We start from the raw sequence: 14,988 nt of genomic DNA, 5'->3' as shown, positions 1-14,988 counted from the left end.
AATGGATAAAGGAGATGTGGTACATATATACAATGGAATATTACTCAGCCATAAAAGGGAATGAAATTGAGTCATTTGTTGAGATGTGGATGGATCTAGAGACTGTCATACAGAGTGAAGTAAGTCAGAAAGACAAAAACAAATATCGTATATTAACGCATGTATGTGGAACCTAGGAAAACGGTACAGATGAACCGGTTTGCAGGGCAGAAGTTGAGACACAGATGTAGAGAAGAAACATATGGACACCAAGGGGGGAAAACCGCGGTGGGGTGGGGATGGTGGTGTGCTGAATTGGGTGATTGGGATTGACGTGTATACACTGATGTGTATAAAATTGATGACTAATAAGAACCTGCAGTATAAACAAAAAACAAACAAAAAAAACCAACTAAAACTAAACTTTCTTTAGGTTATTTGTATGGAAATATGTTAATATAAATGTTTCAGACATTACATGAAATTTCTAAAAATCTTATATGTTCTGGTATAATGTTATAAGTCATAATTCTAGTTATTACTTTAAAATGTATATCTCAGAAATAAAAAAAATTTTTCACTTCAAAGGAGCTGTTACAGTGGAGGAATACTGGACTGAATGTCAATATTATGACATAGTATGAGTGTGTTTCGTGTTTGGTAATTGCAATCATTGTTGCTTTTGTTGTGTTCATCCATTTACAATGCTTGGTGTCAGTTTATTTATCTCTTGTAAAAATAGAATACAGTGTGTGTGTGTGAAAAAAAAATGGGCAAAGGACTTGAACAGAAATTTCTCCAGAGATGATATACAAATGGCCAACAAGCTTATGAAAGATGCTTAACATCAAAAATCATTAGGGAAATGCAAATGAAAACCACTAGGAAATACCACTTCACATATATCAGAATAGCTATTATCAAAAAACCAGAAAGTGTCTGGGAGGATGTAGAGAAATTGAAATCCTTGTGCACTGCTGGTAGGAATATAAAAATGGTGCAGCTGTTATGGAAAACAGTATGGAAGTTCCTAAAAAATATTAAAAACAGAAATACCATATGATCCAATAATTCCACTTCTGGATATATATCCCAAGGAATTGAAAGCAGAGTCTCAAAGAGACATTTGCGTACCCATACTCATTGCAGCATTATTCACAATAGCCAAAAGATGGAAGCAACCCAAGTAGCCATTAACAGATGAATGGATAAACAAAATGTGGTATACAATGAAATATTATTCAGCCTTAAGAACAAAGGAAATTCTGACACATGCTACAACATGGATGAACCTTGAAGACATTATGCTAAGAGAAATAAGCCAGTCACAAAAGAGCAAATACTGCATAATTCCACTTATATGAGAATAAGAATAGGCAAATTAGAACAGGCAAATTCACAGAGACAGAAAGTAGAATGGGGGCTGCCAGGGCCAGGATGAGAAGGGAATGGGGAGTTGTTGTTTAATGGGTATGATGTTTCAGTTTGGAAAGATGAAAAATGTTCTGGAGATGGATGGTCATGATGGCTGCATAATGTGACTGTACTTGATGCACTCATATGTTTACTTAAAAAATGGTTAAAATGGTAAATTTTATTGTGTATTGTGTATATCTTACCACAATAAAAAAGTTGGTTGCTCTCATAAAAAAATATATACATTTTGGCACTCTGAGTTTTTTGACTTCAGAATTGTAGATAAGGGGTCCTGGATGAATTAGATCGCTGGTTTATATCACCATGTAGTGTTAGTAAAAACTTGTTTGCAGACTCACCACTCGCAGAAGTTGTATGTCACTGGTATAAATAAAACACTACTATTCCTTTGATTGAGGAATGGTCCTCTGGGCTTATGAAGTCCATTTTCTTTGACTAAGACTTGGGGAGAGGACAAGGAGCCCTGAGAATCAGCTCTGGCTGCACAGATTCTTGTTGATATGACAATGACCTATCTCCAAGCTGGTTCACCCTCAATTTAAAGAAGGGTTAATTGTTTTCAGTAGAAGTCAAAGTCTTCATTAGCTCAAGTTTGGCTATAAAGATGTAGGAGAACTGATTAATACCATCATTTTATAATAAAGCTGTAATATCATTTTCGGTTTTTTTTTCTTGAGCTTAGTGTTAATCTTAGTTCATCTAAAAACTGTTCTCTTTCTTGTTTTTTAGCAATTAATAGTTATCAGAAGATGCAAATCTAGGTAAATCTTATGAATATTTACATAAAACAACTTGGAAATGGCCAGATTCATTTTGTAGATCCTCTGGAAGTCTATAGGAAGGCCAGTAGAAATTTTTACAGGTGACATAGTAAGTGTGATCATTACAAACAGACTCAGATTACCAAACGTATAAGTAGCAGTTTCTGAATTTTTACTAGTAAGTTTATAAATTTAAGGACTACAGAATATTGGTACTATGTCATGGGAACTGGGACATGGCCATAATTAATTCTCTTGCTAAATTTATTTAAATAGTTGTTTGAGTAATATGAGAAGTCACTATATTTCCACAGAAATGAATTCAAGAGTCATTGCTATACAAACAGCAAAAATATCAAAGAAGGCTCATTCATATCAAGAAATTTTTACTAGAATAAAACCATCCATACATGTAGCTTCATGTCCAAATTGAGAGCAAAGTAGTAAGACAGGCTTGGACCTGAAACCTGGGACCCTTTGCTGCAGTGCTTGCACCTGGACAAACGTCTCCTCCAGCAACAAAATACAAAGAAACTATAAGGAACTAAAAATAACTGTGTGTGTGCACAGTTGGGCTAAATTATGAGCAACAAGATACAAAAAGACCAAAAACCCAACTGCCACTTCTGACCAGCCCAGAGGAAAAGCAGGGTACTGCGCATGCCCCCTGCACACAGCACCACCAAGGGGGTGGGCAGACTGCCTGCCTAAGCCACCCCTCCGGCCGGACCCCTGGACCCACCCCTACCCTCACCCCATATAAAGAAGCAGTTTACCCCAACTCAGGGAGGGAGCAAGGGAACGTGTTACTTGTTTTCGCTCCCTCTGTGCTGCAGCAGGAACCCCAATAAAGCCTTGCCTGAATTTCCTGACTGGCCTCTTATCAATTTCCACTGATTAAGGAGGCCAAGAACCCTGGTTGGCAACTAGTTCTAACAGTGCTTTGCTTGAATCTGCTCCTTTCAAACGGCACTTTGTTTCCATTTTGAGGCAGAGCCTGAAGGTGGAGGAAAAGTCAAGACTCCTTTTGGGGGGAATGGCGGCGGCGGGGGTGGGGTGGTGGTGTGCAGGGCAGGATGGGGTGGGTCAAAGTACACCCAAAGTCCTGTCCATTCTGCCTTCTTCCTCCTGTTTCAGCCTCTCCCCACAGTCTTTCCTTCACTCCCCTCTAACCCACACTGTCTGCAAATGTTCAGAAGAGCAAGGGCATGTATGGTATTGGCTGGTTGAAGAGGGAGTTGGAACAGAAAACTGTATACATTTCAACTACTTTTAATCCTCACCTGCAATTCTACATATTTTAATCCTTATACTTGTGCTGGGTCTCCTAGCTCACTCTGGCTTCACTCCCACCTTCAGGTGCCCTAGATACACCCCTGTCACAGGGTGGCCCTGGCAGCTGGTCTCAGAGAACATCATGGAGGGCCTGTTCTGAGACTTGGCTTCTCAACTCAACGGCCCCCCCGGCCCTGCTTCAGTGTGATGATGGCGCCAAGGCCCGGCTGAGGGCAAGAGAAAGTCCCTGAGGGTGGTTCAGGATAGTGGCAGGTTCCCCCTGCAAGGCCCTGTCCACACAGGCTCGAGAACTAGCTGAGTTGAGGGTGAAGAGTGAGCCAGATTTGGAGTTGTTACCAATACTTCAACCACGAGCCTTTCATTCGTTTGACTCTAGACATTTATCCTGTTTTCCACTAAGGGCTGGAAAAAATGCCGGCAATTCTTTGGAAGTTTGATAGTACATGGTAGACTTCTGTTACAGTGTTGCCAAAAGTGTGACAGGCAAAGGTGCCACTGATGGTGAAGATGCTACACGGACAAAAATTTTTAATCCAATAGCTAGAACTTACCTTAATAAGTAAAAAATATATATATAAATAAACAGTATATTAAAGCCATAATTTCACAGATATTATTGCTTATGAGGAGAAGTTTAAAAAAAGAAGATAGAAAGAGATGCATTCACATCCATTTAAAGTAAAACACGAAGTAAGCAAGAGTATTGGTAGTGAGCTGAGATTGCAAAAATGAAGAAGGTGGCAAGAAAATGGCACCCATTCTCACGGCTCCTGAACAGCAGCATGGTCTATCCAGTCCTTTCAAAGCATAGTTCACTACTCTTCCTGAAATATAGGCTATTGTCCCACTGGCCATCCATCTAAAAATACATGCTAATCCCTCCCCTGATATCTATAAGCCCAGGTGCTACAGGCCACACCTATGAGATGCAGGCTTGCTTAAGGTCCTTCTGTCCACTGTGCACCACCTATATCCTCTTCGATCTTGGCAAGCAAGCGTGTGTGGGTATCAATTGAGACTGATAGAAAACAGAACGTGTCCCTGACCATCTTCCCTTGACTCTGGGGATAGGAGTTGACCATGGGGTTGGCTTTGTACAATCAATACAAATCCCTGGCTATATAGATGCTTGTTCTGAACTGGCTCCTGAACTCTCCTTTGAGAGCCTGAAGTCAGGGACTGGGTATCAGGTAGAAAAGTAGAGCAGGGTAAATATGGCTTCTGCCCTGATCCTCACACTTTAAAATTTATACCTTGATTATGTGATAAAATTTTGGGATGAGCTGGATAAAGTGACTGCCAAAAAGGAATCATTACTTCTGGTTGATGCTCCCCAACATCTAGCCAGTTTATGGTCAATAATCCCATCTAGTAAGTTAACTCATGAGTTATCTAAGTATATGTTTTGCTTCCAGTTTACCTTGAGGGATACACCAAGAACTTTCACGGTTCAAGGTCAAACATTTTTGGCTACTTTACTAGCATTTTTTTTTTTTTTTTTTTTTTTGCGGTACGCGGGCCTCTCACTGCTGTGGCATCTCCCGTTGCGGAGCACAGGCTCCGGACGCACAGGCCCAGCGGCCATGGCTCACGGGCCCAGCTGCTCCACGGCATGCGGAATCTTCCCAGACCGGGGCACGAACCCATGTCCCCTGCATCGGCAGGCGGATTCTCAACCACTGCGCCACCAGGGAAGCCCTTTACTAGCATTTTTAACATTGCTTTTATGGGCGCTTACTTGCTTATATCTGCCTGAAGTATTTTTCTGGATAAAGTTACATTGGCCCATGTTCTCTGGCAGAGAACTCGAGGGCCTTGACTGTCCATGCAACGAAGTAGACACTAAATTCTCACGTGAACAGAACTCCCCACATGTGCTCAGTGGACTAACATCACTTGTGACTTACTTCGTCTTATCTTTCCTATTTACATTTTTCACTTTAATCTCTCTCAGTGCCAAATTCTCTATATGAAAAATGAGATAATAAGTCTAGGGCCTCCCTGGTGGCGCAGTGGTTGAGAGTCCTCCTGCCGATGCAGGGGATATGGGTTCGTGCCCCGGTCCGGGAGGACCCCATATGCCGTGGAGCGGCTGGGCCCGTGAGCCATGGCCGCTGAGCCTGCGCATCCGGAGCCTGTGCTCTGCAACGGGAGAGGCCACAACAGTGAGAGGCCCGCATACCGCAAAAAAAAAAAAAAAAAAAAAAGTCTATCATGAGAATTTAAAAAGATGTATATAAACTTCTTTGTATTCTCTGGTACACATATTTAACATATTGTAACAGCAGCCAACATTTACTGAGTGCTGACCATGCACCATGACTTACTTTAAGCACTTTGCAAGTGTATTTAATCCTCATATAACTCTATGAGGTTGGTGCTGGTATTACCCCCATTTTACAGATGAGGAAACTGAGGCCCAGAGATGTTAAGAAATTTGACCAAGGTCTCCAATCTATCACAGGTAAAACTTGGATTTGAACCCAGGCTCCCCAACTCTGAGCCCGGGCTCCTAACTCCTACTACTATGGTAGCTACTCCACTAAAGCTATTTTTTAAAAAATAATTTCTCTTGTTTTTCCTATTATTTATTTATTTATTTATTTATTTATTTTCAGAGACTGCATGCAGTTACATTTAGGGTCACTAACTTACCCAGAACTTCCCAGTTTTATAACTGAAAGTCCCATCTCTCAGGTTACACTCAGTAGTTTTATTATTATGTTGTTTATCTTTGCAGCAGGACCACTGCTTGTACATATAGATATCTTTGTGCAAATTAGGGAAAAGGGGTATCCACTTACATTCAACATACTTTTAATCTTGTGTCCATTACATTTATGTAAACTACCTTAAATCCTTCATGGTATAAGATGGGGTAAGAGAAACAAATATAGAAACAGACTTTCACACTGTATTTAACACATTAAGATCTATGGGTAAGTATTAATACATGTGTTACCTTTATATCCTTGTTCTGTCTCCCTGAGATCAATTTTGGTTATTGGTTTGAAATCAGTATCCCATAATCGTATACACCCATCTCGTCCACCAGTGGCAAAGCCTTCTTCGCAAGCATACATGCTGAAGATTCCAGCCTGTTGATTAAGGCAGATAATACTCAATGCTGCAATCGTTCTAAACAGTCATTATAGCTGGATCTTAATGATAAAAATACAAAACAAAGCAAAAACAAAACAAAAAACAAATCTCTTGTTCTCTATTGAAATCCTGGCAACAGAACAAGTAGCCATTTGTAACAGCCATTTTAGCTAGACTAAAAATTCATAATACCAGTAAAGCAAACTAGTTCAAGTGCTCCTTTGCCACAATTAAACTAATGACAGGCTGTAAAAAAAATTCAGGAATTCCTTGGCTAAAGCAAATATAAAAATCATAAATTTCTTTCTGTGACAGCTAATCATTATAAAGACAAAGGTGGAGATGTTTCATATAAATTCCTTCCCAAAACAAGTAAAGATATGCGGGCTAGGAACACAAACACTTCTATAGGTACAATGGTGACAGAAATGCATCCCAATGAGCTCAAGCAGGCACCATCTGAGCCTAAATGGAAGCATAAATTACACTTGTGTTAGCTTGTTAAGCATTATTTGAAGATGCTTTCCACATCTGATGTGGTTTCACAACTTACAGATGCTTTTCCACAGAAAATGTGTTACAAGAGTATAATGTTGACATAATATCCAGTGTAAAGAGAAATTAGGTTACTAACGCAGCTGTTTTTATGAATGAGGACCAATACTGGCCTTTTAATTGTTTCAAGAGCTGATTCATAATTAGCGAAGCCAAGAAAAATGGTCTTCAACATACAAGACAGTGAAAGTTCTAAAATTTCATAGCTCTTTTGCTAAGAGTTGCTGAAACTTTTCTTCATGTTCATAGTAACAGGGCAAGAAGCTAAAAGTCTGTTAAGTTTCTGAAACATTTTACCAAATTTCCATTTATTACAACAGGCTTTACCTTTCACATCATCTCCCCATTCTTCTGGTCATTTCTACTTGATCATCTATGGACACAGCAATATAACTATTTTAATATATGTCAGAATTGAGCAGAGTGCTCAGAGTCAAGTTTGTCCTTGTTCTTACAGAGCAGAACATCAAAAGAATTTATCAGTGGTTTTTGTTTGCATTTTAAGAACCTGTGATATGGACATGGAGGTGACGCTCTCTCAGGATGAGGAAAATCTACCTTATTAACCACTATAAAAATAACAGTTGTCTCCACTCTTGCTATTCAACATATGGGCCACAGGCCAGCAGCAGTAACGTCATCCCAGACCCACTGAGTCACAGCCCACATTTTTTTTTAAACATCTTTATTGGAGTATAATTGCTTTATACTGTTCTATTAGTTTCTGCTGTACAAAAAAGTGAATCAGCTATACATATACATATATCACCACCTCTCCTCCCTCTTGCGTCTCCCTCCTACCCTCCCTATCCCAACCCTCTCGCTGGTCACAAAGCACGGAGCTGATCTCCCTGCGCTATGTGGCTGCTTCCCACTAGCTATCTATTTTACATTTGGTAGTGTATATATGTCCATGGCACTCTCTAACTTCATCCCAGCTTACCCTTCCCCCTCCCTCCCTGTGTCCTTAAGACCACTCTCTACGTCTGAGTCTTTATGTCTGTCCTGCCCCTAGGTTCTTCATGACTTTTTTTTTTTTTTAGGTTTCATATATATGTGTTAGCATATGGTATTTGTTTTTTTCTCTTTGACTTACTTTGCTCTGTATGACAGACCCTAGGTCCATCCACCTCACTATAAATAACTCAATTTCATTTCCTTTTATGGCTGAGTAATATTCCATTGTATATATGTGCCACATCTTCTTTATTCATTCAACTGTTGATGGACACTGAGGTTGCTTCCATGTCCTGGCTTTGTAAATAGTGCTGCAACGAACATTGTGGTACATGACTCTTTTTGAATTGTGGTTTTCTCAGGGTATATGCCCAGTAGTGGGATTGCTGGGTCATATGGTAGTTCTATTTTTAGTTTAGTTTTTTTTTTTTTTTTTTTTTGCAGTACGCGGGCCTCTCACTGTTGTGGCCTCTCCCGTTGTGGAGCACAGGCTCCAGATGCGCAGGCTCAGCGGCCACAGCTCACGGGCCCAGCCGCTCTGCAGCATGTGGGATCCTCCCGGACTGGGGCACGAACCCATGTCCCCTGCACTGGCAGGCGGACTCTCAACCACTGCGCCACCAGGGAAGCCCTTATTTTTAGTTTTTTAAGGAACCTCCATACTGTTCTCCATAGTGGCTGTATCAATTTACATTCCCACCAACAGTGCAAGAGGGTTTCCTTTTCTCCACACTCTCTCCAGGATTTATTGTTTGTAGATTTTTTGATGATGGCCATTCTGGCCCGTGTGAGGTAATATCTCATTGTACTTTTAATTTGCATTTCTCTAACGATTAGTGATGGTGAGCATCCTTTCGTGGTTTGCTGGCAATCTGTATATCTTCTCTGGAGTAATGTCGATTTAGGTCTTCTGCCCATTTTTGGATTGGGTTGTTTTTCTGATATTGAGCTGCATAAGCTGCTTGTATATTCTGGAGAAAAATCCTTTGTCAGCTGCTTCATTTGCAAATATTTTCACCCATTATAAGGGTTGTCTTTTCATAGTCTTTATGGTTTCCTTTGCTGTGCAAAAGCTTTTAAGTTTCATTAGATCCCATTTGTTTATTGTTGTTTTTATTTCCATTTCTCTAGAAGAGGCTGTCTTTTCTCCATTGTATATTCTTGCCTCCTTTATCAAAGATAAGGTGACCATATGTATGTGGGTTTATCTCTGGCCTTTCTATTCTGTTCCACTGATCTATATTTCTGTTTTTGTGCCAGTATCATACTGTCTTGATTACTGTACCTTTGTAGTATAGTCTGAAGTCAGGGAGCCTGATTCCTCCAGCTCCATTTTTCTTTCTCAAGATTGCTTTGGCTATTCGGGGTCTTTTGTGTTTCCATACAAATTGTGAAGTTTTTTGTTCTACTTCTATGAAAAATACCATTGGTAGTTTGATAGGGATTGCACTGAATCTGCAGATTGCTTTGGGTAGTATAGTCATTTTCACAATATTGATTCTTCCAATCCAAGAACATGGTGTATCCCCCCATCTGTTTGTATCATCTTTAATTTCTTTCATCAGTGTCTTATAGTTTTCTGCATACAGGTCTTTTGTCTCCATAGGTAGGTTTATTCCTAGGTATTTTATTCTTTTCGTTGCAGTGGTAAATGGGAGTGTTTCAATTTGTCTTTCAGATTTTTCATCTTAGTGTATAGGAATGCAAGAGATTTCTGTGCATTAATTTTCTATCCTGCCACTTGACCAAGTTCATTGATTAGCTCTAGTAGTTTTCTGGTAGCATCTTTTGGATTCCCTATGTATAGTATCATGTCATCTGCAAATAGTGACAGTTTTACTTCTTCTTTTCTGATTTGGGTTCCTTTTCTTTCTTTTTCTTCTCTGATTGCATTGGCTAAATCTTCCAAAACTATGTTTTATAATAGTGGTGAGAGTGGGCAACCTTGTCTTTTTCCTGATCTTAGTGGAAATGGTTTCAGTTTTTCACCATTGAGAACGATGTTGGCTGTGGGTTTGTCATATATGGCCTTTATTATATTGAGGTAAGTTTCCTCTGTGCGCACTGTCTGGAGAGTTTTTATCATAAATGGGTGTTGAATTTTGTTGAAAGCTTTTTCTGCATCTATAGAGATGATCATATGGTTTTTCTCCTTCAATTTGTTAATATGGTGCATCACATTGATGGATTTGCGTATGTTGAAGAATCCTTGCATTCCTGGGATAAACCCCACTTGATCATGGTGTATGATCCTTTTAATGTGCTATTGGATTCTGTTTGCTAGTATTTTGCTGAGGATTTTTGCATGTATGTTCATCAGTGATACTGACAGCCTGCATTTTAACAAGATCTCCAGGAGATTCATAGGCACATTAACATTTAAGAAATGCTCGTTGCAGCTTCACTCAATGACCAGCAAGCTACAGTGCTGAACACCCTATGCCAAACAACTAGCAAGACAGGAACACAACCCCACCCATTAGCAGAGAGGTGGCGTAAAATCATAATAAGTCCATAGACAACCGAAAACACACAACGAGACGTGGACCTACCCACCAGAAAGACAAGATCCAGCCTCATCCACCAGAACACAGGAACTAGTCCCCTCCACCAGGAAGCCTACACAACCCACTGAACCAACCTTACCCACTGGGGGCAGACATCAAAAACAACGGGAACTACGAACCTGCAGCCTGCATAAAGGAGACCCCAAACACAGTAAGATAAGCAAAATGAGAAGACAAAAACACAGAGCAGATAAAGGAGCAAGATTAACAACCCACCAGACCTAACAAATGAATAGGAAATAGGCAGTCTACCTGAAAAAGAGTTCAGAATAATGATAGTAAAGATGATCCAAAATCTTGGAAATAGAAGAGAGAAAATGCAAGAAACAGTTAACAAGGACCTAGAAGAATTAAAGATGAAACAAGCAACGATGAACAACACAATAAATGAAATTAAAAATACTCCAGATGGGATCAATAGCAGAATAACTGAGGCAGAAGAACGGATAAGTGACCTGGAAGATAAAATAGTGGAAATAACTACTGCAGAGCAGAATAAAGAAAAAAGAATGAAAAGAACTGAGGATAGTCTCAAAGACCTCTGGGACAACATTAAACACACCAACATTCAAATTATAGGGGTTCTAGAAGAAGAAGAGAAAAAGAAAGGGACTGAGGAAATGTTTGAAGTGATTATAGTTGAAAACTTCCCTAATATGGGAAAGGAAATAGTTAATCAAGTCCAGTAAGCACAGAGAGTCCCATAAAAGATAAATCCAAGGAGAAACATACAAAGACACATATTAATCAAACTGTCAAACATTAAACACAAAGAAAACATATTAAAGCAGCAAGGGAAAAACAACAAATAACACACAAGGGAATCCCCATCAGGTTAACAGCTGATCTGCAAGCCAGAAGGGACTGGCAGGACATATTTAAAGTGATGAAGGAGAAAAACCTGCAACCAAGATTACTCTACCCAGCAAGGATCTCATTCAGATTTGATGGAGAAATTAAAACCTTTACAGACAAGCAAAAGCTAAGAGAGTTCAGCACCACCAAACCAGCTTTACAACAAATGCTAAAGGAACTTCTCTAGGCAAGAAACACAAGAGAAGGAAAAGACCTACAATAATGAACCCAAAACAATTAAGAAAATGGGAATAGGAACATACATATTGATAATTACCTTAAATGTAAATGGATTAAATGCTCCCACCAAAAGACACAGACTGGCTGAATGGATACAAAAACAAGACCCATATATATGCTGTCTACAAGAGACCCACTTCAGACCTAGAGACACATACAGACTGAAAGTAAGGGGATGGAAAAAGACATTCCATGCAAATGGAAACCAAAAGAAAGCTAGAGTAGGAATTCTCATATCAGACAAAGTAGATTTTAAAATAAAAACTATTAGATGAGAGAAGGAAGGACACAACATAATGATCAAGGGATCAATCCAAGAAAAAGATATAACAGTTGTAAATATTTATCCGAACATATGAGCACCTCAATAAATAAGGCAAATACTAACAGCCGTAAAAGGGGAAATCGACAGTAACACATTCACAGTCAGGGACTTTAACAACCCACTTTCACCAATGGACAGATCATCCAAAATGAAAATAAATAAGGAAACACAAGCTTTAAGTGATACATTAAACAAGATGGACTTAATTGATATTTATAGGATATTCCATCCAAAAAGAACAGAATACACATTTTTCTCAAGTGCTCATGGAACATTCTCCAGGATAGATCATATTTTGGGTCACAAATCAAGCCTTGGTAAATTGAAGAAAATTGAAATTGTATCAAGTACCTTTTCCAACCACAATGTTATGAGACTAGATTTCAATTACAGGAGAAGATCTGTAAAAAATACAAACACTTGGAGGCTAAACAGTACACTACTTAATAATGAAGTGATCACTGAAGAAATCAAAGAGGAAATCAAAAAATACCTAGAAACAAATGACAATGGAGACACGACGACCCAACACCTATGGGATGCAGCAAAAGCAGTTCTAAGAGGGAAGTTTATAGCAATACAATGCCACCTTAAGAAACAGGAAACATCTTGAATAAACAACCTGACCTTGCACCTAAATCAATTAGAGAAAGAGGAACAAAAAACCCCCAAAGTTAGCAGAAGTTAAGAAATCATAAAGATCAGATCAGAAATAAATGAAAAAGAAATGAAGGAAACAATAGCAAAGATCAATAAAACTAAAAGCTGGTTCTTTGAGAAGATAAACAAAATTGATAAACCATTAGCCAGACTCATCAAGAAAAAAAGGGAGAAGACTTAAATCAATAGAATTAGAAATGAAAAAGAAGTAACAACTGACACTGCAGAAATACAAAAGCATGAGAGACTACTACAAGCAACTCTATGCCAATAAAATGGACAACCTGGAAGAAATGGACAAATTCTTAGAAATGCACAACCTGCTAAGACTGAATCAGGAAGAAATAGAAAATATGAACAGACCAATCACAAGCACTGAAAGTGAAACTGTGATTAAAAATCTTCCACTCCCTAACACCATACACAAAAATAAGCTCAAAATGGATTAAAGAACTAAATGTAAGGCCAGAAACTATCAAACTCTTAGAGGAAAACATAGGCAGAACACTCTATGACATAAATCACAGCAAGATCCTTTTGGACCCACCTCCTAGAGAAATGGAAATAAAAACAAAAATAAACAAATAGGACCTAATGAAACTTCAAAGCTTTTGCACAGCAAAGGAAACCATAAACAAGACCAAAAGACAACCCTCAGAATGGGAGAAAATATTTGCAAATGAAGCAACTGACAAAGGATTAATCTCCAAAATTTACAAGCAGCTCATGCAGCTCAATAACTAAAAAACAAACAACCCAATCCAAAAATGGGCAGAAGACCTAAATAGACATTTTTCCAAAGAAGAGATACAGACTGCCAACAAACACATGAAAGAATGCTCAACATCATTAATCATTAGAGAAATGCAAATCAAAACTACAATGAGATATCATCTCACACCAGTCAGAATGGCCATCATCAAAAAATCTAGAAACAATAAATGCTGGAGAGAGTGTGGAGAAAAGAGAACACTCTTGCACTGCTGGTGGGAATGTGAACTGGTACAGCCACTATGGAGAACAGTATGGTGGAGGTTCCTTAAGAAACTACAAATAGAACTACCATATGACCCAGCAATCCCACTACTGGGCATATACCCTGAGAAAACCATAATTCAAGAAGTGTCATGTACCAATATGTTCATTGCAGCTCTATTTACAACAGCCAGGACATGGAAGCAACCTAAGTGTCCATCAACAGATGAATGGATAAAGAAGATGTGGCATATATATATATAATGGACTATTACTCAGCCATATAAAGAAACGAAATTGAGTTATTTGTAGTGAGGTGGACGGACCTAGAGTCTATCATACAGAGTGAAGGAAGTCAGAAAGAGAAAGACAAATACCGTATGCTAACACATATATATAGAATCTAAGAAAAAAATGTCATGAAGAACCTAGGGGTAAGACAGGAATAAAGACACAGACCTATTAGAGAATGGACTTGAGGATATGGGGAGGGGGAAGGGTAAGCTGTGACAAAGTGAGAGAGTGGCATGGACATATATACACTACCAAACGTAAAATAGATAGCTAGTGGGAAGCATCCGCATAGCACAGGGAGATCAGCTCGGTGCTTTGTGACCACCTAGAGAGGTGGGATAGGTATGGTGGGAGGGAGGGAGATGCAAGAGGGAAGAGATATGAGAACATATGTATATGTATAACTGATTCATTTTGTTGTAAAGCAGAAACTAACACACCATTGTAAAGCAATTATATTCCAATAAAGAAAAAAAAAAGACATATGCACCTTAATGTTCATTGCAGCACTATTTACAATAGCCAGGTCATGGAAGCAACCTAAGTGCCCATCGACAGACAAATGGATAAAGAAGATGTGGTACATATATACAATGCAATATTACTCCGCCATAAAAAGGAATGAAATTGGGTCATTTGTAGAGACATGGATGGACCTACAGACTGTCATACAGAGTGAAGTAAGTCAGAAAGAGAAAAACAAATATTGTATATTAACGCATATATGTGGAATCTAGAAAAATGGTACAGATGAACCTGTTTGCAAGGCAGAAAGAGAGACACAGGTGTAGAGAACAAATGTATGGACACCAAGGGGGGAAAGTGGGCGGGAGAGGGGGTTGTTGGTGGTGGTGTGATGAATTGGGAGATTGGGATTGACATATATACACTAATATGTATAAAATAGATAACCAATAAGAACCTGCTGTATAAAAATAAATAAATTAAATTAAATTTAAAAAAAAAAAGAAATGCTGGTCGTGGG

At 39.0% G+C, this 14,988-nt stretch overlaps 1 protein-coding gene across 1 annotated transcript in view; it reads right to left on the bottom strand.

The window, feature by feature from the left end:
• EML6 (EMAP like 6) overlaps positions 1 to 14,988 on the bottom strand; it is a 341,870-nt gene that overhangs the window by 150,509 nt on the left and 176,373 nt on the right. Inside the window, exon 6 of the mRNA XM_060116946.1 lies at positions 6,436 to 6,571. Within this exon, the coding sequence (XP_059972929.1) occupies positions 6,436 to 6,571 (136 nt within the window). The remainder of the gene's footprint in view (positions 1 to 6,435; positions 6,572 to 14,988) is intronic.

This window comes from Mesoplodon densirostris, chromosome 14 (genome assembly GCF_025265405.1).
Source record: "Mesoplodon densirostris isolate mMesDen1 chromosome 14, mMesDen1 primary haplotype, whole genome shotgun sequence".
Classification (NCBI taxonomy): domain Eukaryota; kingdom Metazoa; phylum Chordata; class Mammalia; order Artiodactyla; family Ziphiidae; genus Mesoplodon; species Mesoplodon densirostris.
The sequence above is the reverse complement of the archived record's forward strand: the minus strand, read 5'-3'. Positions and strand labels throughout refer to the sequence as shown.